The sequence below is a fragment of the Tursiops truncatus genome, chromosome 6 (assembly GCF_011762595.2).
Source record: "Tursiops truncatus isolate mTurTru1 chromosome 6, mTurTru1.mat.Y, whole genome shotgun sequence".
In the NCBI taxonomy this organism is placed as follows: domain Eukaryota; kingdom Metazoa; phylum Chordata; class Mammalia; order Artiodactyla; family Delphinidae; genus Tursiops; species Tursiops truncatus.
The window spans coordinates 110,251,533-110,277,445 of NC_047039.1; the positions used below are offsets into that span (position 1 = coordinate 110,251,533).

Sequence of the window (25,913 nt, forward strand, 5' to 3'; positions counted from 1 at the left end):
CCACCAGGAAGTCCTCTCGGGGTCAAGGAAGCTGGCTGGCTCACCCGTTCTGAGTCTGGGGCTCTCTCCATGGTGGGGACACAAAAGGCCAGATTGCTTCTCCCGTCAGGTCCTCACCCTTGAGGTCACATCTCCGTCCTCCCAGCCTGGAACCTGCGTTTCGTGCCTGACCCCTCGCGCTCCCCAGTCCAGGCAGCCCCTGAGCCGCATTCACATCCCCCCAACCCATCTGACTGTGTCCTTCTACACGGTCGACACTGTGGTCCGGCCGGTCACCCCTCCTCTGAGCATCTGAAGCCCCCACCTCCCTGCTCTCCCAGCCCCCATACCCCGCCTGCCGCCCAGCTGAAGGCACTTCACATCTGAAGTGCAGATGCGATTATATTCATCCACGGAGCCCCTTGCTCCAAGGTGAAGTCCACTGACCACGGCTGGCTGCCCAGCCTCCCTGGATCAAGCCCTGGCTGACCCCTTGACCTCATAACTGCCCCTGCGCCCCTCCCTGTCCCGGCACAGTGCACAACGTCCCCACCCTCTGCCCTGCCCATCACATGACATGCCACCCTCCCACGCCACACTGGGTGAACCTTGCTTCTCTGCCTGTGCCACAACTATCCTCTCCCCTCCTGCCTGGGACTCTCCCTTCCCTCTCCTCCCCTCCTTTGCCTGGACACTTCCTTCCTGCTCACCCTTCAGGTCCCACTTAGCTGTGACTTCCTCCAGGAAGGCAGCTGTAGGGCCCTCCTTTCACCTCCTGGAGCCTCCCTGCCTCTCCCATCACAGCCCTTCACCTGCAGGATATCCACCTGCTTGCTGCATCTGACCTCCATCAAACAGTGGGACCATGTGTACGGGCACTGGTCCACACCATGCTGGGCTCACCACGGGAGCCAAGACGGAGCCGATCTTTGGTACATACTTTTTTTTTTTAACATGAATGTACTTTGTTTTTTTATTTATTTAGTTTTGGCGGCATTGGGTCTTCGTTGCTGCGCGAGGGCTTCTCATTGCGGTGGCTTCTCTTGTTGTGGAGCACGGGCTCTAGGTGTGCAGGCTTCAGTAGTTGTGGCACGTGGGCTCAGCAGTTGTGGCTCGTGAGCTCTAGAGCACAGGCTCAGTAGTTGTGGCGCACGGGCTTAGTTGCTCCGCCGCATATGGGATCTTCCCGGACCAGGGCTCGAACCCATGTCCCCTGCATTGGCAGGCGGATTCTTAACCACTGTACCACCAGGGAAGTCCCTTTGGTACATACATTTTAAAAACGTAGGTAAAGTAAGCTGGGACGAAGTGAGAGAGTGGTATGAACTAATATGTACTACCGAATGTAAAATAGATAGCTAGTGGGAAGCAGCCGCATAGCACAGGGAGATCAGCTCGGTGCTTTGTGACCACCTAGAGGGGTAGGATAGGCAGGGTGGGAGGGAGGGAGACGCAGAGGGAAGAGATATGGGAACATATGTATATGTATAACTGATTCACTTTGTTATAAAGCAGAAACTAACACACCATTGTAAAGCAATTATACTCCAGTAAAGATGTTTTTTAAAAAACGTATTTATGAGTGAATGAAAGGTGACTTGTATTTTCCATGCTTCTGAGTGACCTCATGGTCACTGGGGATCAGATTCACATACTTTTATGGCTCAGAGGATCCACAGGAGATCTTGGAGGGAGCCACGCTGCCACTCGAGAAGGTAGCCAGTCTGTGATCCATGACCAGGTGACTGTACGTCCTGGCTTGCCTGGGAGGGTCCTGTGTGGGGGTATATTTATTAATGGTGCCCCCTTTGTTCTCGAGAGTGTCCTGTTTTGGAAGATCAATTGACTGGTCTCCAGATCCTTGATCAAGCCAGGCCTGAACTCCATCCTTGCCCTTCCTCCAGCTGCCTGCTCACTCACCACAAGGAAGCTGATCGGCCCATACTCCCCTCCTGCCATGTGCTGCGGCCTCTCTCACACACCCTCCCCCGCCTCCTGCCCACAGCTTGCAACTGCAGCGGCCGCTCTGAGGAGTGCATGTTTGACCGGGAGCTCTTCCGCAGCTCGGGCCATGGTGGGCGTTGCCTCCGCTGCCGTGACCACACAGCCGGGCCACACTGTGAGCGCTGCCGGGAGAACTTCTATCGCTGGAAGCCACAGATGCCATGCCAGCCCTGTGACTGCCACCCAGCAGGTGAGTGGGCCGCACCGCCCCGGCCCCCACCCTCGCCCACCGCCACGGGCTCCTGCTGCCCTGTGTCCTTCCTCCCCAGGCTCCCTGCACCTCCAGTGCAATGACTCCGGCACCTGCATCTGCAAGCCCACGGTGACGGGCTGGAAGTGTGACCGCTGCCTGCCCGGGTTCCACTCGCTCAGTGAGGGCGGCTGCAGGTGAGGGCGGTGGGGACAGTGGGTGTAGATGACCCAGCAAGGGCGCACGGTGGCAGATTTGGACTGAATGATGGGAAGCAGGAGGGAGAGTCCCAAGCCCCTCGGAAGGCAGAGTTGGCAGCAGGTGGTTACCCGGGGGCGGAAGAGGAGGAAGGGATGAAGGCTGACCCCCTGGGGTTCTGCTTCAGGCACCTGGGCGAAGGGAGGCCATTCATGGCAAGGGGAGCACAGGGTGGGGAGAGGCTGAGTCTGCAGTGCTCGTGGGGCATCCAGGGGGACAGAGATGGGCAGGGGCTACTGGGGTCTGGACCTCAGAAGAGGGTCCAACGCTTTACTATCACTTGATTGAGAAAATACACAATGACCAAAACAAATAAAGCCCTTATAAATTCAGAAGTACTATTAAATGATCTTGGCTTTGGTTCATTGCATCAGTCTCCTTGTATATTTGAAAGGCCGTGGAAATGCCATTGGGGAGGTTTGGGGAGTCTCAGATCTCTCTCAAAATACTCAGTCGTTCAGGCATAAAACTGGCCGTTAGGTGGGGACCTGGATGCTTCCCCAGGGTCTCTATGGCCTCTGGGCCTCTGTACATGTCACTTCTCCTACCCTGGAGCATTCTCTTCTCCCTCAACACCCTGCCTCTCCCTGGCCTGTGTCTGAACAAAGTCCTACTCATTCTTTAATTTTCAGTCAAGGTACAACTCCCCACCCTGTTCCCGCTCCAGACACCTCATTGGTGCTGCCACAGCCTCTTCTTGTACATTCTCTCCCATAGCTTGTATCAAAGTACAGCATCTACCTGTTTGCCCGTCCATCCTCACTGGACTCTAGGCTCTGTGAGGACAGGGACCGTGTCTTACCAGATGGGGGATGGATGGGTGGATGGGTCGATGGATGCGTGGGTGGATGGAAAATGCATGGATGGGTAAGTGAATAGGTGTGTGGGTGGGATGGATAGAAGGATGGAAGGATGAATAAATGGATCAGTGGTTGGAAGGATACACAGATGGATGAATGCGTGGATGGATAAGCAGGTGGGTAGGCAGATGGACCACTGTTCAGGTGAGTGGTTGGGTCACTTCCTTCACTCAGTGGGAACAGCAGAGCCAGGGGGCAGGCTCTTGGGTCAGCCTGCCTCCTGTTCCTCTCGGGCGTGGGGAAGGATAGAGAGATTCCTTCCGAGGAGGGTGGGCTATTCCCACGCTGGAGTTGCTCGTTGGACGCTTTCCTCTTGTCCTCTCTCTTTGGCAGACCCTGTACCTGCAATCCCGCTGGCAGCCTGGGCACCTGTGATCCCCGCAGTGGCCGCTGTCCCTGCAAAGAGAATGTGGAAGGCAACCTGTGTGACAGGTGGGTGAACCGATCCAGTAATAAGCCTGCTGGAAGTGACCTCAGTGGTGGTGGGAGGAGCAGGGGCCATCAACCTCCCGGACTTGGGCAACCCCACCACCTGGCACCCTTCCTGGAGCACCATGGATCTGACACCCGGGAAGTTATCTAAAGACTACGATACCATTTATACTTTGACCACCACGACTGAGAGTTCATAAGCTGTGAAAATACATCTTTTTCCCCCTATCTCAGAATCCTGAAAAGAAAGAGCTAGAAAGGATAGGAGAGACCATCTAATCCAGGGAGAGCAGATACATGGTACTCGTACCACAACCCTCCCATCTCACACTCAGGGCAGACATCACTAGTAGAGCGCTACCACAACCCTCCCATCTCACACCCAGGGCAGACATCACCAATGGACCACAGCAGTTTACCATGATCTCTACTGTAACCTCAGAATCCTTCTCTACGTCCTGCTCCAAGAAGCTCCCACCGGTTGAGCTGAGATTCAAGCTTGTTTGCCATCCTTGCCATCCTATCATGGTACAAGTGGAGCTTCTAAGGCTCGACGAGGCAGAAGGACTTTTCCCTGCCCTTCCTCCTTGATGTGTTTAGGGGGCCTCCTAGCCCCAGCAACGGGCTGGCAGACAAATGTGCGTTTACGTCCTTGGGCACATTCTGTCCCCTCTTCCTGGCTTCATCTCCAACCTCTGAAGCCTTTGCAGCCAGCGTGGGGTGTGCCAGGGCCTCTTTGATCCTCTGGCCATGGGAACCTGACACGGCAGTATATTGTGGACTCTACCCTTGCCGGACTGTGTTGGGCCTCTACTGGTTCAGGAAGAAGCCCGGCCTTGACTCTCACCTTGTCCACGCGGGGCCTGTGGGTCCTGGGGTGGGAGGTGGACTCCCTGCTGGGTCTTCCTCCCCCAAGACCCCTCAAGCTGAAGAGACAGAGTGGAGTTGGGGGACTAGATCCCACTAGCTCTACTCCACTGCCTCGTACCTTGAGGAGGTCTGCCTCTGAGCCTCACTTTACCTGTTTGTGAGATGGGGGGGCTGGTGAGATGTGTTCGTTGGAGCTGGCCCAGCTTTGGGGTAATTGGCATCTTCTTATGAATTGGATTCCTCCACCTGGGTCGGCCCGAATGGAGCCCTCGTGGTGCAAACCAGGAATATGTGTTTGTAAAAGGCCTCTGCAGGGCTCCTGGGAGAAGTGGCTGATTCTGGGACTGGGGCGGGGAAAACACAGGATGGACCCGAAGCATCTTGTAGAAAGCAGGGAAGTGCTTAAAAACAAAACCAGACAAAGACAAACCCAGAAAACCCCAAACCAGGATGGGGGCCCGTGTCAAACGGACATGAGCGCCAACCTGAAAGAGTTCCCAGAGCTGGAACAAAATAAATAACAACAATATCGGATTATAACCCAAAGTATAAAATAAACATCCACGAGTCCACACTGATATAAATAGATGAGTGAATAAATAAATACAGGGGGATGAAGGGACAACTCTTCCTGGCAGAAGAATTCCACATTAGAAATGGAGAAGGGATGAGGGAAATATTAAAGTACTGTTACAATATCAGAGTAACGATCGCTGTAGGCCAGAGCCGCTGATGAATGCTGACATTCGTGGGCAGAACTTGAGGGAGAAACAGGATATTTGCATGGCCCCCAAATATCTCCCTCAAAATATTTACTAATTACTGTGGTGCTTTCACCATAGGTTCTTTGATTACTGCCCCCCTCCCAGAGGTGGAGCTTAATTCCCTTCCCCTTGCCCCTGGGCTAGATTTAGTGACTTTTTTTGACGGCTGGAATATGGCAGTTTTGCAGTGGAGAAACCTGGCAGGGACTTCCCTGGTGGTCCAGTGGTTAAGACTCCGCACTCCCAATGCAGGGGGCCCGGGTTCAATCCCTGGTCAGGGAACTAGATCCCACATGCCACAACTAAGAGTTCGCGTGCAGCAACTAAAAATCCCGCACGTGGCAACGAAGATCCTGTGTGCTGCAACTAAGACCTGGCGCAGCCAAATAAATATTAAAAAAAAGAAAGAAAGAAAAGAAACCCGGCAGGCAGCACCTTAACTAAATGGTGAAGGTTAACTTCACCAGTGATGTCATACATGACCAGTGATGTCATACATTACCAGTGACATCACACAGGTATCGTTTACCCTGATATGATGTGAGAAGACGGGCACTTCGCCTCTATTTCTTCCCCAAACCCACAGCCCCAGTCTAATCTTGAAAAACACCAGACAAACCCAAATGGTGGACATTCTACAAAATATCTGACCAGTACTGTCAAAAGTGTCCAGGAAAGACCGAGAAGCTGTTACAGATGAGATTAAGGACACCGTTAAATGCAATTTCATGTCCTGGATGGGATCCTGGAGCAGAAAACAGACGTTTGTGGAAAAGGGGGAGAAATCCTAATAAAATCTGGGGTTTAGGAAATAACGTTAATCAGTGTTAACTTCTTGGCTTTAATAAACGTACCCTGGTAATGGCAGATGTTAACATTAGGAAAAGCTGGGTGAAGAGGCCATGGGAACTCGTGTCTACAATCTTTGCAACTCTTCTGTAAATCTGAAATTAAAACAACTTTCCCCGGTGATTCTGGGCCCCGGTTAGTCTAGCTGGGATCCCCCGAATGTAGCCAATTCATCTGGCCCCCGTGGGCATGTCCGCCTCCATTGCAGATGTCGCCCGGGCACATTTAGCCTGCAGTCCCACAGCCGAGCCGGCTGCAGCAGCTGCTTCTGCTACGGCCACTCCAGGGCATGTGCGGCCGCTGCCCACTTCCGGGAGCACCACATCCTCTCCGACTTCCGCCGGGGTAAGAAGTGCCCGCCCTGCAGCCACCTCCGAGCGCAGCTGGGACGGGCGGTCCTGGGTCCTGCTCTGGGGGGATCCTGCGATGGTGGTATGGGTGGGTATGGAAAGGAGGGGGCAGCCTCGGGCCCCAGCCCGGGCGTCTTCCGCAGGCCCACACACCGGCCGTGCGCCTCGGGGTCCTTCAGTACCCCCAGCACCTACCTGCATCCCTCGGCTCCCTCCTGGCCGCTGCCGTCTTCCTCAGCCGCCAGCAGGGGTGGGGGGTGGGCACCTGGCAGCCTTTGGAGCCTGTGGGGGAATTTCCAGTTGCTCCTTGGCCCCCTAGTGCTGGGGATCCGGGCTCAATCCCCTGGCCTCCATTTTTGAGCACCTGCTATATGCTAGGCACCATGCTGAGCTCGTTATGTCCATGGAACCTCCTGGATTCCCTGGCAGGTAGGTATTCTCATCCCCATTTTACAGATGAGGCACCTGAGGCCCAGAAAAGGAAGGTCACGTAACTTAGTTGTTGGCACCTTGGGTTCATCAGCTCCCGAGTTTTGCTGTTCACTGCTGTGCAGGTCTTCTCTCTAGGTCCAGGGGTGCTGTGGGGACCTGGGTCCCCAGCTCCAGGTGGATATTTGGAGCGGGAAAGCAGTGGAGCTCAGAACTCTGCATTAAATCATGGCCTGCGTGGGTCCCTGCCATGCCCACTGAGTCTCCCCACCCCCGCATCTCCCCCAGGGAGCTAGAACCTCAGGGCTGGCTCTGGGGCGCCCCAGATGCAGGGGAGCAGTGCGCCCTCTGCTGGACACCACGCAGAAAGCAGGACGGAGCGGGGCTTGGAATGGGGACCGCCTTGTGGTCACTTGGGCTGTAGTCCAGGATGTCAGCGTCAGAAGGGACTCATTTTATAGATCCTAGAATAACATCACGATCCTCCTCACTTGGAGCCAAGCCCTGGGTTTGGCCCTTCAGTCTCAGCATCTCACGTGATCTCACTAACACCCTTGGCCAGCAGTTCTCAAACGTTTTGATCTCTGGATCCCTTCATGTGCTTGAAAATTAGAGAGAACCTCAAAGTCCTTTTGTTAAGGTGGGTTGTTTATACGGATATTTTCTGTATTAGAAATTAAAACAGTAGTTTTTAAATATCTGTGTATTAATTCATTTACGGATGACCGTAGTAAACTTATAACAAAATATAACTTCTGCCTGTGAAAAATAACGCTCTTTTTAAAAGACAAAAAACTTTGAGAAGAGTGCTACCCGTTTTACATTTTTGCACATCTCTTTAAGGTCTGGCTTAATAGAAGTCAGCTGATTCTTACCACGGCTTCTGCCATTTAGTCTGTTGTGATATCACACATCCTGTAGCTTCTGGAAAATTCTCACTGTAAGAAAGAGAATGAAAAACGCAAATAGCATTTTAATGTTATTTAGAAGATAGTTTGATGCCATGGACCCCCTGAAAGAGCCTTAGGGATCTCCCAGGATATTCAAACCAACTTGAGAACTGCTGCCGGGACCACAGTACCTCATTGCCTCCATTTTGCAGATGAGGCACTAACTGGCTTCAGAGAGGTTAAGTAACTTGCCTAGGGTCACACAGCCAGCAAAGGGGCAGAGCCTAGTCTAGCACGGAGGAACCCCGGACTTCCCCTTTCTGACCTCTTTCTGTTTCTTCATCCCTCCCTCCTCACCCCTTGGGTGCCCCAGGTGTTGGGCCTCCACCATATTCTCCAGCTGCCCCCCTGGAGAGCACCCTCTGGAGGTCACTTGCTCTGTGCCCGACTGTGCCTGGTGTACTGCCATCACCAGAGGGAGGGTGGACTGAACTGGGACTGGGCTCCCACCCTGACCTGGCCACTTCCTAACCAGGTGGCCTCCCTGGGTGCAGTGGGGCTCGTGGCACGCATACCTGGAAGGACGGGGTGGTGAGGTCACGGGCGAGGAAATCCTCTGAAGACCTGAAGACAAGGTCTAGTCCAGTCTTGTTAGAGACTGCCCACAGTGGGGTCTCCGGGCTGTCCTCATGTCATCATGTGCTCAAAGCCCAGCGAAGGGGACTTCCCTGGTGGTCCAGTGCTTAAGACTCCATGCTCCCAATGCAAGGGGCCCAGGTTCGATCCCTAGTCAGGGAACTAGATCCTGCATGCTGCAACTCAGAGCCTACATGCTGCAACTAAAGATCCAGTGCGCCACAGTTAAGACCCAGCGCAGCCAAATAGATAAATATATTTTTTAAAAAAGAAAAAAGCCCACTGAAGGGGCAGGGCAGGCCCAGAGGTCTGACTGTGCCCCAACAGAGCCGGGTCTCTGAGCCTCCCAGCTCCTCCTGGAGCCACCTCCCACCCCAAGACCCCCATCCTGATCTGGAATGGGGTTCCGAGCTGCCTGGCTCTGGGCACGGAGTGTTTGCTGGCACCAGCTGGCTCTCATCCCCGCCGGCCTGTCTCTAGAAAAGTCTCTCCCCTCCCTGGGTCCTGGTGTTTCAGGCTGCACTCAGGCCTCTGGGGGTCGTCCTTGGGACCCGGGAAAGGGTGTGAAGTGGGAGGGGGCAGAGGCCACCCTCCAGGGCCTCACCTCATAGGGGCTCTGTGTGTGTGTTTGCTGTCCAGGAGCCGAGGGCTGGCGGACCAGAAGCATGGGGGGCCCAGAACATCCTGCACAGTGGAGCCCGAGAGGGCTTCTCCTGGACCCAGAGGGCAAGGAGGAGCTCACAGCACCAGGTACCTGCCTCCACAGGCAGGGGCAGGGCTGCCCGCGTCCATTTCCTGTGGCTGCTGTCGCAGATCACCACCAACTTAGTGGCTAAAAGCAACGCAGATGTATTCTCTTAGAGTTCTAGAGGTCGGGAGTTGAAAACGGGTCTTTCTGGGCTGAAGCCAAGATGTCGGCTGGGCTGGGCTCCTTCTGGGGGAGGCTCCGGGGCAGAATCCTTCCCTGGCTGTTTCCAGCTTCTCGAGGCGGCCTGCATCCCTCTGCTCGTGGCCCCTTCCTCCTCCTCCAAAGCCGGTCAGATCTTTCTCACGTTGCATCTTCCTGACACCGCCTCTTTTGCCTTCCTCTCCCATCTCTGAAGGCCCCTTGTGATTACGTTGGGCCCCGCTGGATAATCTAAAATAATCTCTCTACTTGAGGTCCGGCTGATTAACAACCTTAACTGCTCCAGCCGCGCAGCATAACATATTCACAGATCTCGGGGATCAGGACCTGGACACTTTGGGGGGCCATTTTCCTGCCGACCACGTGCCCCGCAGCCTCTGCTTCCTCATCACAGCCTTGCCACCCAGGGCTCCCTCAGGCCACTGTCGCACCCCAGACAGTCCCTGCGCGTTTCCCATCAGCGTCTCATCCCGCCAGGCCACCGCACCCCCATGCCCGGGACCATGGTATTCCTGTAGAAGCAAGAAGTTCTAGATTATTCTGAACCACTCCCCACCAACTGGGCAGCTTTGGTCTCCTGGAAACTGTATCAGACCAGGAGCCTGGAGCCCATTCTTAGCTCCACTGTGGCCAGATATGGGGTCCACTGGCTCCCTTCACCCAGTCCTGCCCGTTCCCTCTCTCTGCGAGAGGGGCTAGAGAGGGGCACACAGACGTCTGAGGATGCAGCACCCATGTGCCCTGCAGCCAGGAAACAAAGACCATGGGGTCCTCGGGTCCCCTCCTGGGGCAGGTGTTCCAAGTTCAGAAGCCCGAGAGCAGAAAACACGCTCTGTTCCCTCGTTGCTTTGTCAACGGATTTAAGAAGGAGTTATTCGCTCAAGTGTTTGCTGGGTTCTCTGCTGGGTGTGCTGGGCACACTGCAGTGGGCAGGGCAGGTGGTGGGCGAACTCAACCGTTTTGATTTTACTTCTTTTTACGCACACATTCAACAAACACTCTCGTGAGTACGGAAGGCCTGAAGGGAGGAAGGATGGGGTGTCTCTTGGTCCCTTTCCTTCTGTGTCATGATCTTCTGCCGAAGCACTTGGCTAATACAGAGAAATGACCAAATAAGACGGGCTATGACAGGGCCCCTCGGTCCTTTATGCGTCTGCCTTCTTCCCGCTGGAAGCAAGTTCCGATTCCCATGGGAAGTGTGGCCCTTGGGGGCTGTCAGTGCCCCTGCTTAGTCACACGTGTAGCACGCTTGCCTGGTACTCGCTCTGAGCCTCACTAAATGCCGTGGATGCGGCTCCCCAGGGATTCTGAGCTCACGGGGTTGGGCGCCATGAGCGCCGTGTGCACGGGCAGGCCTTGTGTACTGTGAGTTTCTCCTCTGCTCCTGTACAGACTCCCTTGTCCCACGACACTACACTTACAAAACCCAAGTTCCAAAATAAAAGTCTTAAGAGTGTCAACATAGGGACAGCAGAGCGTTAAGCCAGGCGTGGGGCCCCAGGTAACTGCCAGGGTCACATGCCCAGGAAGCCAGCCCTGTCTGCGGAGGTATGAATGGGCCACCCTCAGCGTCTTCTGTGCAGGGACCCTTTGATTTTGTAGTTTTATCTTTCGAAGGTTTAATTGGCAATAAAATCATTGTAGACATTTAAAATCCAGCTAATTAATTGAAGACCGTCAAAGCTGCCCTGTCTTGTCTTTAGAGAAGTTCCTGGGAGACCAGCGGCTCAGCTATGGGCAGCCCCTCACACTGACATTCCGGGCCCCCCCCAGGGGCTCCCCCATCCCTGCGAGGCTGAGGCTGGAAGGGGCGGGTCTGACCTTGACTCTGCGGCACTCCAGCTCGCCCAGCCCCCTGGACACCAGGCAGCCAGGGGAGGTACAGCTCAAGTTCCTGTAAGTGTCCCGCTCTGTCCTGAGAGATGGGGTCGAGCAGTCGGGGTGGTCCCTGAGGTCCAGGCACACCTGGTTCCCTGGGGTCTGGGGGCTCCCACCCTCCCCACTCCTGCTGGAGGATTCCTGACACCACCTGCCCCGGGCCTCACGTTCTGCTTTGACCCCGTCCCCCTGCCAGGTTGCAAGAGACCTCCGAGGACATGGACCCTCCGCTGCCGCCCTTCCACGTCCAGCAGCTGCTCACCAATCTGACTGCTCTGCGCATCCAGGCCAGTGGCCACAGTGCCAGCCCTGCCGGTGAGTTAGGGACACCCCCAGCCCCCAAACCAGCTAGGCCCCCGGGCTCTTTCGTGCATAGCCTTGCTGAGTCCTCACAGCAGGCGATCATCGTCCCCGCTCTACCACGAAGGAGTCTGAGGCTCAGAGAGGTTGGGACGCTTGCCCAAGTTCATGTAACCAGTAAGGGCAGCTGGAGGGGATGCTGAGCAGAAGCAGGGGCTGGACAGGTGAGGGGCCTGAGGATGGACAGCTCTAAGGGACAGGTGCTTGGCCACAAGGCAGCCAAGAGCCTGGCGTGGTCACACCATGGCAGAGTCCCCCACTGCCAGGAGGCTGCACCCTAGAGGGCCCTAGGTTGGTGCTGGCCGCAGGGGCCAGGCCAGGGTTCCCAGGGTATCACTTCCCCCTGCTGGTGATCAGAGGTGTTGCACCTAGAGAAAGCCTGGTTTCTAAACCCTCTGAACCAGCCAGCGAAGTCATCACTTCAGTCGGGACCTCTAGCACCTCCCATCCTGGTCACTGGGTGATTGCCCTGATGGTCCTCTGACTGTTCCTGGTTCCCCCCTTTTTCCTTAATGTACTTTCTCCTCTCCCCACCCCGTGCCTGTACGTGCCTAGACCAGGGATCCTCCATGCCCCTTTTTAGAACAGATCTTTCATATATAGCACCCCTTTTACTATCTGGAAATGAAATTCACAGATATTATAACCTAGACACAATTTTTAAAAAACAGTATAATATTCTAACTGTAGTACACAGAATAAATAAAAGGAAAGTAAATGATATTTTAAAGTAACCGTATGAATTCCAGTCCCTGCTTCTAGGAGGGTGATTTGCTCCTTTTGGGAACCCCTGGCTTAGATGGCCAGCCTTTCCTGGGGCGCCCTTGAGTCCAAGGCTTGGGGGTTGTAACCCAGCCCCAGACTTTCCTCCTCTTTGGGGCTGTGGTTTAATTGCCTTCACCCCCATCATCCTTGCCAGTACTCCCTGCTCCCCAGACCCCCCCCCCTTGCAGGAATTTCATTTTTACTCTTTCCAGCAGCTTCCAGAACTTCCTTCTGTCACTCACTCAGCCGTCAGTTAACAGATGTTTACAAAGCACCTACTTAGGCCAGGCCCGTGCTGGGGGTGAACTGGACACGCACGTGGACATATTGACACTCATCTCACCCCACCCCCCCAAACCTCCTCTGCCCACTGATAACGTTCCGGGGTGTATCACTCCAGACCTTTCTGTGTGCATGTACTTACATTTGTATTTTTTTAATACAGAAATGTGATCCCACAGTATAGTGGTCTGCCACTCGCTTTTTTCAGCTAACGGTGCATCCTGGAGGTTGCTACTTGCCTTACACGTAGAAAAGGCTGGCTCTGCACGTCCACCGCATATCACTCCGTGGTAGAGACGCCCCATAAAGTCTTACCCACCCCCCTACTCATACGTATTGAAGTGGTTTCCAGCTTTTCACCATTGCCAACAGCGCTGCAGGGAACACCTTCGTATAAAGGTCTTTTATCCTCGTGCAAGTGTGTCTTTAGGACACATTCCTCAAAATGGAAATGTTAGGTCAAAGAGTACATTTTGACACATGCTATCAAATTTTGCTTCAGCAAGGCTGTACCAGTCTATATTCTGATGACAGGTGTCCACTGTCCTCCCCTATTTACCTGCTCTGGTTTTCCTCCAGTGTTTACAGAGAGTTTTTATATTTTGTCCCAAGTTGCTAGTTGTTTTCTGTGGGAAGGTTGGTCTGAGAGGAGCTACTCCCCTGTTACTAGGAGCAGGACCTCCTAATTTGTATTCCCACCGTCCCGTGCCTGAGTTCCCCACACCCACATCCTCCACTGTCACTGACTGTAACATGCTCACCAATCTGAGGGTCCTGAATGATAGCAGTCTTTATTATTTTTTTTGCGGTACGCGGGCCTCTCACCGCTGTGGCCTCTCCCATTGCGGAGCACAGGCTCTGGACGCGCAGGCTCAGTGGTCATGGCTCACGGGCCTAACCGCTCCGCGGCATACGGGATCTTCCCGGACCGGGGCACGAACCCGTGTCCCCTGCATCGGCAGGTGGACTCTCAACCACTGTGCCACCAGGGAAGCCCGATAGCAGTCTTTAAATGTACACATCTTTAATAACCAGTGAGAGTGAATGTCTTTCTGGAAAATTCCCAGCCATATCTATTTCTCCTTCTGAAAATTACCTATTTTTTCCTTTGCCCTTGGTGTGTTTTTTAAAAATTATAAGTGATCCATGGACTGCCTCTGTATACATGGGCCAATAACCCTTTGCCTTTTACATATGTGAATAGGAAGGTTTGGGGGAGAAACATGTGCGTGGAACTCTCTCCTTCTCTCTCTCCTCGATCTGCAGGCCCAGTATTCCTGACTGAGGTCCGGCTCACGTCGGCCCGGCGGGGACTCTCCCCGCCAGCCTCCTGGGTGGAGACTTGCTCGTGTCCCAGGGGCTACACGGGCCAATTCTGTGAGTCCTGTGCTCTGGGATACAAGAGGGAGACACCACTGGGGGGTCCCTATGCCAGCTGTGTTCCCTGCACCTGTAACCAGCATGGCACCTGTGACCCCAACACAGGTGAGTCTCCCTGCATCCCCCCCACCCCCGCAAGGCCACCTGGGCACACAAAACAGTGAGATGAGTACTGACCTGCACGGGGTCAGCTATGAGCATGTAAGTGATCGCGAAAAACAATACCGATAAAATGGTGTCCTCGAGTCCCTCCAATTTTTATATGCTATGTCATTGAATCCTGCAAAAACCCCTGGCGGTGCCGGGACCATTCCTGTCCCATCTTACACATGAAGGACCTAAGGTGCAGGGAGGCTGCACGGCCAATAGGTGGCAGAGCTACTCCTCCCACAAGTTCAGTACCAGCTATTCATCCCCACTTGTAGCAGAGGAAACCTGGGGAAAGACCTCGCCCGCAGTCACTGGGCAGGAGATGCCCGACAGGGGCTGGACGCTGGTCCCTCACACAGGAGGTGGGAGGGTCAGCGCCCTGCTGCTCTCCTGGAGCTGCTGGGGTCTCTGAAAAGGGAATGCCTTTTCTCAGCTGACAAAGCACAGTAACCTGGGAATGAACGGGCCAGCCAAGATGGGCATGCACCGGCAACATGAGGGGTCTCCCCGCTTCTTGTGCCCACGGCAGGCATCACTAATCGAGCCAGATGAGACCTCATAGTCCTTCTATGCAGTGCTCCAGGAGAGTTGTCTCATGAGATGGGACTAGTTTGTCATCCCTCAGAGCCCCTCGCCTTGGCATGACTTCCAGCTCCATGTGGGCGAGTCCTCATCTGTAAAATGGGCGCAGCAGCCACTGCTGTCCACCCTGGATGGGAGGAGGAGTAGTGAGCATGTGGGTGCTGGGCCAAGAAAGCAGGGCAGGTGTGACAGCTCCCCCTGGATGCCACCCCTGCTCCGCTTGTCCGCCCTGCGTCCCCTCTCCTCCTGTTCACCTCAGTCCCTGCTGGGTGCTGCCGGGGGCCTCTGGGAAGTGCTGGTCTTGCTTATCCCCTTCTCGGCCAGGCTCCTCCCTTAGTCCCTGGCAGTGGCTCTGAGAAGACTCCAGATGCTGTGGGGCTGGAGAAAGGGGTTTGCAGAATCCCCTTCATTAGAAACCAGTGGGCAGAGACGGGGGTTCTGTTCTGTGAGACCAGGAAGCCTCTGGAAACCCATAGACCCCCTAAACGGGAGCCTCATGTCAAGGCCAGAATCCTGGATCTGTGTCCCTGTCCCTGAAGTTAAGAGGACACGGAGGCTTCAATTAAAAAGATAAAGAGGACACAGAGGAAGAGGAAAAGGAAAACTGACAGCAAATGCTAGCTGTATCGTCAGCTGGTTCGGTTACAGGTTTTGGAATACAAAATAATAATGACGACAGTAATAATAATTGTGTGCAAGAGACTGTGCAGGGCACTTTGACTGCGTGGCCTCATTGAATCCTGATGAAAACCTTTTGAGGTCAGAGCCATTTATGCCCATTTTGCAGGTGGGGACGTTGAGGCACAGGGGTGCCCAGGTTCACACGGTCAGTAAGTGGTGGATGTGAACCTGGGGTGGACACTTCATCCCTGGGCTATGCTGCCTCCACCTTGGAAGTGTTCCCACCCCTTTTCTGCCTGGGACGTGCTCTGTGACCCCCACGGCCAGAAGCCTGCCTGCTGTCTCTGGAGCGTCTGGGCTCAGGCAGTGGTGACCAGGCGCTCGTCTTGCCCCTCAGGGATCTGCTTATGCGGCCACCACACCGAGGGCCCATCCTGTGAGCGCTGCTCGCCAGGTTTCTACGGCAACCCCTTCACAGGCCGAGCCGATGCCTGCCAGCCCTGTCCGTGCCCTGGACAGTCGGCCTGCATGACCATCCCAGAGAGCAGAGAGGTGGTGTGTACCCACTGCCCCCCGGGCCAGAGAGGTGAGTGGCTCATGCCCTGGGGCCCCTGCCTCTGCCCAGCCTCCAGGAGTGAGTCCTGGGTCTGGAGTGGGACAGATGACGGAGGGCCCAGCTTAGGGGTGACAGGCCTGACCTCTGGGGACACTGAGTCTCGTAGCCCCATAGCCAGGAGCCCGGGATGAATGGGTTCCCGTCAGAAGTTGGGCCACTGAACATACCACGTGGGATTTTGGAAATCCTCATGTCCGGTCCTGGCCCCACAGAGCCTGGTTTAGTAGCTTAAGACAGAGCTCAGGAATCCATATTCCTATCAATTTTCCCCCATAGTTAAGGTGGAAAACCTCTGATTGAACTTTCAGCTTTAAAAAAATGTTGTCATGGGAATTCCCTGACAATCCAGTGGTTAGGACGCAGTGCTTTCACTGCCGTGGGCCTGGGTTCAATCCCTGGTCGGGGAACTAAGATCCCGCAAGCCACGTGGTGCATCAAATAAATAAATAAAATTTTAAACTGTCACCAGATAATGTGTGAAGCGGAAGTGTCCCCATCCCCAGCTCTCTCCCTGTTCCTCATTCGCGCTCCGGGACTCAGAGTCATCCTAGACATCTGATTTTTCTAAAAAAAAAAAACAGCTTTATTGAGATATTATTCACATACGCTATGATTCACCCATTTAAAGTGTACAGTTCAATGGTTTTTCAGTATATGCCAGTATTGATTTTTTTAAAATTTTGGCAAATACGCATAACATAAAATTTGCCATTTTAACCATTTTTAAGTGTACAGCTCACTGGCCTTAAGTACATTTACAACGTTGTGTAGCCATCACCACCATCCATCCACAGAATTTTTCTTCATCATCCTAAATAGAAACTTCACACCCATTAAATTATTGTTTAACAGTTCTCCCTCCTCACAGCCCCTGCCATCCACCGTTCTAGTTTCTGTCTCTGAATTTGACTATTCTGGGTACCTCATGTAAGTGGACTCAGACAGCATTTGTCCTTTTATGTCTAGCTTCTTTGTTTCTTCCTTCCTTCCTTCCTTCCTTCCTTCCTTCCTTCCTTCCTTGCTGCGTTGGGTCTTTGTTGCTGCGTGCGGGCTTTCTCTAGTTGCGGCGAGCAGGGGCTACTCTTCATCGCGGTGCACGGGCTTCTCATTGCCGTGGCTTCTCTTGATGCAGAGCACGGGCTCCAGGTGCGCGGACCTCAGTAGTTGTGGCACGTGGGCTCAGTAGTTGTGGCTCGCAGGCTCTAGAGTACAGGCTCAGTAGTTGTGGCGCACAGGCTTAGTTGCTCCAAGACATGTGGGATCTTCCCGGACCAGGGCTCGAACCCGTGTCCCCTGCATTGGCAGGCGATTCTTAACCACTGCGCCACCAGGGAAGCCCTGTGTCTGGCTTGTTTCACTTGGCATAATGTTCCAAGGTTCCCAGACACCTGGTTCTACATCTAGTACCTGTGGCTGCATCAGGACAGCCCATTATCTTGGTCCTGTCAGATGCCTGCTTTGTTGAGACCACTCTGAAAGCAGCTCCCTGATGGCTAGCAGGACTGGGGAGATGCCCCAGAGCAGGGGTCCCAAGAACTGAGGGAGTGAGGTCCCACCACAGGACCCTGCCCCCTGCCATCATGATGCCCCTTTGTTTCCATAAACTTCCCCACATTTTCTGGCTCCCTACCTGTGGCTTCCTCTGGTCTGCAACATGAGGGGATCCCATTCAGTGAGAGGGTAGACACTTAGAGAAGGTACCCAAGGGAGGATTTTTGGGGAGCAAGCCACTGCTGTCCACAGAGGGAACCCTGGGAAGGCTCCCTGGGGTCGACGTTAGGCCCTGGGGCTTTGTACCAGTTCCTGTCTTTATCACACCAGCATCCTTCAGGTCCCGCCAAAGCCCTCACCCAGACAGTCTGAGCCGGAACTGACCAGGGTCAAGCCCTGATCCCTGCCTGCCTCACTTGTCTACCATCCTGAACCCTTGCAGCTGCCTCCTACCTGGGAGCTGTCCTCACCTGGTCCCAAGTGGATGGCAGGTTAACTATGGGGACCACATTCTTCATCACCAGCTTCAATCTCCCCCTTGCCCGTCTTACTTTTTTTTTTTTTTGGCCGCGCTGCACAGCTTGTGGGATCTTAGTTCCCTGACCAGGGATTGAACCCAGGCCCTCCGCAGTGAAAGCATGGAGTCCTAATCATTGAATTCCCCCCTCTTACTTCCTTTCTATTTCAGAGTCTCAAAGCCAGACACTAGCCTCTACCTTGAACTCCATTCAGATTTTTCTTTGCCTTCCTTTTCTCTCTTTTTTTTTCATCTCTTCCTTAGTATTCCTCCTCTCCACGTTCAAGGTTGCCTGCCTTTAGTCGCATTAACTTGATTTCAACTGGACCAATGAACTTTGAGGATGCAGGGAGCCCACAACTATCTTTCACCATGACAGTAGCTCTTTTTTAAGTTATAAAGTTAGTAATACTCATGGTAACAATGTCAACTGTTTGTAAACGTGTAAAGAGGAACGTGAATGTGCATACAAGCAAGAAGACGACTTAAGATGCCCGTCATCCTGCCACCCCCAGAGTCCCCCCAGTCGTCTGTCTCATGCAGATATACACAGAGAGGTAGGTGTACTTACCAAGAATGAACTGACACTGCATAAACCACATAGTCCAAGTGTGTCCTTTTATGCCCCGTCTGTGTTCAGAGTGAATCTCCCAGGCCATGACCCTCCAAAAGCCTCCTCACACACCTTCTTTTCTGAGACTCACAGTAACCCTGGGGCTGGAAGATGAAGCAGCAGCCCCAGATCAAACCCAGGAAGCAAGGTGGGAGTATGAAATAAACAGTCCAAATGGAGTTCAGAAACCATGAGAAGCAGAAAAGGCAAAGGGGTCAGAAACCGCAAACGAAAAAGCAACCACAGCTGAGGGAGGGAGATGGGGGAGAGGATGAGGTACAGAAGGGTGAGGAGGAGGGTGACGGTGATGTTGAAGATGGAGACAAGGAAGATGATGATGAAGGTGATGAATGACCAAGATGATGGATGATAATGATGGAGATGATAATGATGAAGATGATGGATGGTAATGATGACAGAGATGATCAAGATGAAGGTGACGTCGACAAAGGCAATGATGACGATGATGATGAAGATGGTGGTCAGGGCGCTAATGAAGAGAATGGTGATGATGATGAGAATGTGGGTGATGACATGATGACATGATGACAAGGAGGGTGGTGATGGTGAATGGGTGATAACAGCCACTGCTGTTGAGCACCAACCATGTGCCAGGATCTGTGCTAAGTGCTTTGCACAAGTGATCTCACCAAACCTTCTCAACAGTCCTTTGAGGTAGCTGCCATTATTGTCCCCACTCTGCAGACAAGGAGCCCAAGTTCAGAGAGGCACAGTGACTTGCTTAAGACCACACAGCCTGCTAATGGCCCAGCTGGGCCCTGGCCCCAGGTCAGACTGACCCCAGAGCCCCTGCTCTGCTCCACAAGGAGACCTGAGGGAGCTTACTTTGGTTCATGCCCGGCCTCATCCTTCATGGACCCAGCGGACTGGGTTCCTCAATCACACAAGGTTTCTCCTTTCCCAGGGTGGCGCTGTGAGATCTGTGATGATGGCTTTTTTGGGGACCCACTGGGGCTCTCTGGGGCCCCCCAGCCTTGCCAGCTGTGTCAGTGCAGTGGGAACGTGGACCCCAACGCAGTGGGCAACTGTGACCCCCTGTCCGGCCGCTGCCTGCGATGCCTACACAACACGACAGGTGCCCACTGTGAGAGCTGTGAGGAAGGCTTCTACGGGAGCGCCCTGTCCCCTCGGCCCGCAGACAAATGCGTGCGTGAGTACCCCCCTCCCAGACCCACAGGGTGGGGCGTGGTGGGCCCCTTCTCCACCAGATCCAGCTGGCTGCTCTGCAAGGCTGTGCAACCTTAGGCAGATTACTCACCTTCCCTGTTGCCTTGTCAAGAAAGTGTAAGGGTTTGCTCTTCTCCGAGGTCTTTCAGCCTCGGGATCTGATCAACTCTGACCCTGTGATTTTTTCTTTTTTTTTCCTGCCCGGATAATTTAGCACTTACCTCACGCTCCACAGTTGGCATGCAAGACTGTCCCAGATGGCCTGCGGCACTCATTACGTTTGTCCTGCCCCTGGGCTTCCTGTCAGGCCGTGCCTCCCCACCAAGGTGCTCCGCCCTCTGTGCCCTCTCAGAGGGCCACAGTGTGCGTGAGCTCGTGGGAGGCTTCCAGAAGTGCTGCAGGGAGCAGCTCAGTATTTGCCCCAGACTCACTCGCTCCTGAGTCCTTGCCGCGTATGCAGCACCTGTCGCCTCTTGTTCTATGGGACCCAGGAGAGCAGAGACAAGGGGCCCAAAACAGTGGGAACAGAGGTCTGCCCCTAACCCCCAACCAAGTTTCTGGCCTTCTCTCCAGCCTGTGGGGGCTCAGGGCAGGCTCAGAAGGGCCATCTGCCACCACGACTATTCTGGGCTGTCTCTCCAAGGACATAGAAAATGGGCTGAGGCTTGACCCCAACCCTAGAACCTTTTTGCAGAGATGCTTAGGCGTCTGAGCTGAACGTGAGTCATCTCTGTGGGCTCCCCATCTTCTCTGCCGCTCCTGGGTCCCCAGAGGTTGAACAGATGATCGGCATGGTTCCCCACCACCCTTTCCTGCTCCCACCCCCACCCCCAGCTTGCAGCTGCGACCAGGCGGGCTCAGTCGGCGAGCAGAGACCCTGTGACCCGGTGACCGGCCAGTGCACCTGCCTGCCTCATGTGACCGGACGGAACTGTGGCCACTGCAGCCCTGGCTTCTACGACCTCCAGCCTGGAAGGGGCTGCCGGAGGTGGGTGGGGCGAGGCTGTGGGTGCCCTTCCCCTGGGTGTTTCTCCAGGATGGACAAAATCGCCAGGGAGCCTCCAGAGAGGGGCCTGGCTTGGCATGTGTCGTCCCAGGCCCACTGCCAGGTACACTGTGCCCTGCACTGAAGGGGGACAAAGGGACGGTCCCTTGGGGGTCAGATTCATGGCCCTGCCAACCCAGGCTGCAGGCCAAGAGCAGCCCTAAGGGATGCCCAGGTGGGCAGGGGCTGGTTGGGTCTCTGATTCCCTTCTCGGTAACTCTATCACTCTGTGACCTTTTGGGCCACAGCAGCAGCTTAGATGCCATCTTTAGGGAGCAGTGGAGAACTCCAGGGAAATGCCCAGTGAAGCAAACAGGTTTCTTCCTGACCAGACTTCTCAGGCCTTTAATATGCTAATTGCATTGTGACTTTCCAACTGAAGGGTATAGTCCAAATGTATATACGTCCCCATACCTTTTTTGTGGGGGGAGCATTTTATGAGACTGTGCTTTCCAGGGCACAGCCTGAGGGAAGCTGTTTGACATGTGCAGACACAGAGATGGGGCCTTGCCAATAGAGGCGTGATCACCAGCCCTGGCCGGCAGAGGTGGGACTGGGAATGGCCCAGAGCTGGACTCAGACCTGGGTCCCTTCCCTTGTCGTAGCTGCGAGTGCCGCCCGCTGGGCTCCCAGGGGGACCAGTGCCACCCCAAGACCGGGCAGTGCCCCTGCCGCCCAGGCGTCGAGGGCCAGGCCTGCGACAGATGCCAGCTGGGTTTCTTCGGCTTCTCCATCAGGGGCTGCCGGGGTAAGGAAGCCGGGTCCTTCCCAGGCTGCCTAGAGAGTGAGGCTTCTAGGAAAGAGGACCAGTGGGGCAGATGGCCGCGCCGCAGGAGAGAGATCAGATACGGGGCAGGTTTTCTTAGAGCAGCCGTGGGAATGTGGAGTGAGGGAGCAGCGCAGAAGACAGCATGGGAGGCCAAGAATCTAGCCCTAGACTCCACTGCTAAATCCCTGTGTGCCTGGGGCCATCAGGGCACCTCTCTGGGCCTCGTTTGTGTGGTTAGACTGCGTGGCAGTCCTAAACCTGACCGGTCCTCAGATCCCAGGGGCACTGAAATAACTCAGGCTCTCAGCCGTCACCTCCAGCCTTCTGAATCAGTCTCCCAGGAAGGACCCAGGAATGTACTTGAGCTGCCCATGGGGTCTGAAGCAGCCAGGCGCAAGGGTGCGGGGGACCTGGGGGTTCCAGTGTGGGGTGGCCATCAGGGCACCCAGCGCCGTCTGCCCCGCCCCCCAGCCTGCAGGTGCTCCCCGCTGGGCGCCGCCTCGGCCCAGTGTCACGAGAACAGCACGTGTGTGTGCAGGCCCGGCTTTGTGGGCTACAAGTGTGACCTCTGCCAGGACAACTTCTTCCTCACGGCCGGCGGCACACACTGCCAGGAGTGCCCGTCCTGCTACGCCCTGGTGAAGAAGGAGGTGAGCCCTCCCATCCAGGCCCTGCCCAGGGCCGCCCCACCTTCTGTTCATTTCACGCCCCCAGTGAGCACCAGCTCTGTGCTGGGCACCGGGAAATGCCCACTTACCCACAGCTCTCAGACCTTCTGGGACCACCGGCCACCTCCTTCTTGTGCCCACCCAGCCATCTGGCCCAGCCCCACCTCTGCCCTTCCCTGGCTCCTGAGCGGACAGGAGAAAGGTGGCTTCTGTTGCATGTCCTTCCCCACCACCCAGGCCGAGGTCTCACACTTTCTCAAGTTCAGTGGGAACGAGACCACAGAAGGCCCTTTGGGGGAGGGTCAGGAGGAGGGCAATGCCCATTATGGACACAAGTAGTATCTCAGGCAGGGAGGTGGTGTCGTGCAGGGGTCAGGAGCATGACGTTCCCCTACCCCCCCCAACCCTGTTAGTTGTCACATGCCCAGGCAGGTGACAGCCTTGGTAAGTTTCAGTGTGTGTCTCCTACTCCAAACTGAAATAGTTCAGGCCTGCAGCCCCTTAACCTGAATCCAGTGATGGTTCTGTAGAAAGATAGGATGGTGTGTGCTGAATATTAGGTACCACTCCCAGCGGTGCCTGGGCCGGCCCCCTAACCAAACCCAGTGATACATCTGCAGGAGAACAGGTGAATAGTCACACCAAGGGGGTAAATCGAGATCATAAGTAGCCTTGTTCAGAGCAGTTTTTTTTCTAATTGAGTGCAGGGTTTTTTCAACCTGATTCTGCCCCCCAGTAAGGAATGGAAAGCTTTGCAGGTTTTCAGAGCATTTTGGACTTTGGAATCGAGGACTGGGCTCGGGACCTGTATCCCCTGCCCCTTAGGGCGGTTACAAGGTGAATGTGAGCTGGTGCGTGGCCAGCGGTCGCTCACACCTGGCTCCTAGCAAGTGCCCCGTAAATGCGTGTATTGTTCATACGATTGAAAGAATGGGGCTAGGAGACGTCGCAAAGCACCCTTACTCGGCCTGCAAGGATCACATGCCTGCTCTGTGCCAAGTCCTGGGAACATAGCAAAACAGACAGAAATCCTCCTGGGGCTTCCCTTCCCATCCCTCCCTCAGTAGGGCAGAGGTGTGGTCGGCTGAATGCCAGCAGGGGCTGTGGGTATGAGAAGGGAAGGGGCAGCTCTGAGGACAGGGTGGGCACGGCTGGTTCTCAGAGGTCCTGTGTGTGCTTAGCTTTGAGGCCCAGGGTAGGATCGGAGAAGGCAATGCTTGGGGTGGGCAGGCCAGGCAGAGGTTTCCAAGCAGGACTTTAGGCCACCAGCCTCCCACACCGTTCCTTCCCTGACCTCTCCAGGCTGCCAGGCTAAAGGCCAGACTGACCCTGATGGAAGGGTGGCTGCAGGGGTCAAACTGTGGCAGGCCCTGGGGACCACTGGACATTCTACAGGGAGAGGCCCCACGGGGGGACATCTACGAGGGCCACCCCCTGCTGCAAGGTACGGTGGGAGAGCAGAGTGGAAGACTGGGAGGCAAGGGGAGGGGGCTGGCTGGTCAGATGCCCCCTGTGGAGCCCTTCAGTCTGACCTCAGTCGGGTTCACCCCTAGGAGAACTCACTTGCTGGGAGAGCCTGTCTGACCTCCCCAACTAAGTGAGTTCCTCCTGCTATGCAGTCCTGTCATCCCACGAACCTCTCTTTCAATATCCCTCACCCAGTTGTATTTTGTAGCTTTATACAAAGCTACAGAATATAGCTCTGACTATAGCCTCGGTCCCCATGCCCCCTGCGCCACCTACACTGCACCCATAAAGCTCAGTGAGGACGGGGGGGTGGGTTTATTCGTTGAGTCAGTCACGCAACAAATAATCATTGGGGCGCTGTCCCAGGTGCTGAACAGGTAAAGTTCCTGCCGTCTTTGACTGTTGGCCATTCTGCTCACTGCTGTATCCCCAGCATAGAAAATAAATGGGTAGATAAGAAAAAAGATTGTCATTAGGTCCACGTGCAATTTGTCCCTGGGACACTGAAATTTAGGAGCATCAAATGTGAATTGCTTATTTTCTTAAATTTCGCGTTCACAAGCACCTGTACTCCTGTAGCAGCCGTAGGTGAGCTGAGCACCTGTTTGCAAGACTAACAAAATAGGGAGCCATCAGATGCTGTGTGTTGAAACTCCCACACTGAGCCACGCTGCGAACTACGGAGCTGACTCAAGGCGGGTTTTACTGCTGTCTCAGGTTCAGGAATTGTTCGCTGTGGATCTAGAAGGCCTGGATTCCTTCCGGTCCTTCCTGTGTGGCTGACTTCCTGTGTGGGGGACCTTGCGTCATGATTTGCCGTCTGTGGGCCTCAGCCTTCGCATCTGTAAAATGGGGAGGCCTTTCCTTTGGAACCAGTGCTCAGGCCTGGTGATGGAGTCAAGCTGTGCCCAGGAGGAGTAGAGGACACAGATGGGGCCCCTTGAAGTTGCAGGCTTTATTGTGAAATCTCGACTGCTCTGTGACTCCTGGACTCTGGGCTTTCTGCAGGGGCCCAGGAAGACTTCCTGGAGCAGATGACAGGCCTTGAGGGTGCTGTGAAGGCTGCCCGGGAACAGCTGCAGGCACTGAGCAGGAAAGCCCACTGTGCCCAGGCCAGAGCTGAGAAGACCTGCGTCCAGCTGGCAGACCTAGAGGCGGTGCTGGAGTCCTCAGAAGAGGAGATTCTGCATGCAGCCACCATCCTTGCATCTCTGGTACCCCAGGGGACCCCTCCCCAACTCCTCCCCTCTGCTGAGCCTGGGGCATGCCCCCGCCCCCTGCTTTGGGAGGCTGTTTTCTCATCTGCAAAATAATGGTCACACAGTGCCTCCTCTGCCGACTCAGTGAGATAATATTTGCAAAGAACGAGCCGTATTCCAAGTAGACAGTGCATGCCCAGCACGTGGTAGGCGTCGTTATGGTTATTTCCAAGCTCTAGGGCTCCGCCCACTGGATGCTGACTTTGTAGCTGGCTCTGAGCGTTTATGAAATAAGTGACATGGCCCAGGTCTGCCCAACAAGTTAGCCAGATGTGGGCCCTGCCCTTCAGGGATGGACCATCAGCTTCCTCCTATTTCTCTCTCTTCTCTAAAGGCGATTCCTCAGGAAGGGCTCGGCCAGCCCACCAACTGGAGTCATCTGGCCATAGAGGCCCGTGCCCTCGCCAGGAGGTGAGCCCCCGTGCCGTGGGAGCGTGGTGAGGTCCTGGCCACACAACCATGAAGGGAGCCCAGCCCTTCTGCTGGGGGCTTCCAGGGTCAGGGCCAGCCCCATAGGTATCCCCACCCCGGGAGTTGGAATCACTTGAGTACAGAGCTGAAGTGTCATCGCCGTGGGAAGGAGAGGTGTGCAAGGATGGCATGAGATGCAAGGGGTCGGGGTGGGGGTCTGCCGACATTGGTCGCCTGAAGGCATCTGAGAGCCTTCCCTGGCTTTTTTTTTTATAACAGCTTTACTGAGATATAATTCACATGCCACGCAAGTCAACCCGTTCAAGTACAGTTCAGTGGTGTTCAGTGTATTCACAGAATTGCACAGAATTGTGCAACCATCTCCGCAGTCAGTGTTAGAACAGTTTCCTTACCCCAGAAACAGGTACCCATT

The 25,913-nt window shown here is 54.8% G+C and overlaps 1 protein-coding gene across 1 annotated transcript in view; it reads left to right on the plus strand.

Annotated features, from left to right (window-relative positions):
* Positions 1-25,913, plus strand: part of LAMC3 (laminin subunit gamma 3) — a 62,944-nt gene that overhangs the window by 22,186 nt on the left and 14,845 nt on the right. Inside the window, exons 5-20 of the mRNA XM_033858914.2 lie at positions 1,985-2,173; positions 2,253-2,370; positions 3,625-3,723; positions 6,415-6,551; positions 9,151-9,261; positions 11,122-11,314; positions 11,493-11,611; positions 13,970-14,188; positions 15,834-16,022; positions 19,599-19,844; positions 20,696-20,849; positions 21,512-21,654; positions 22,147-22,325; positions 23,646-23,787; positions 24,819-25,024; positions 25,404-25,480. Coding sequence (XP_033714805.1) covers positions 1,985-2,173; positions 2,253-2,370; positions 3,625-3,723; positions 6,415-6,551; positions 9,151-9,261; positions 11,122-11,314; positions 11,493-11,611; positions 13,970-14,188; positions 15,834-16,022; positions 19,599-19,844; positions 20,696-20,849; positions 21,512-21,654; positions 22,147-22,325; positions 23,646-23,787; positions 24,819-25,024; positions 25,404-25,480 — 2,521 coding nt within the window. The remainder of the gene's footprint in view (positions 1-1,984; positions 2,174-2,252; positions 2,371-3,624; positions 3,724-6,414; positions 6,552-9,150; positions 9,262-11,121; positions 11,315-11,492; positions 11,612-13,969; positions 14,189-15,833; positions 16,023-19,598; positions 19,845-20,695; positions 20,850-21,511; positions 21,655-22,146; positions 22,326-23,645; positions 23,788-24,818; positions 25,025-25,403; positions 25,481-25,913) is intronic.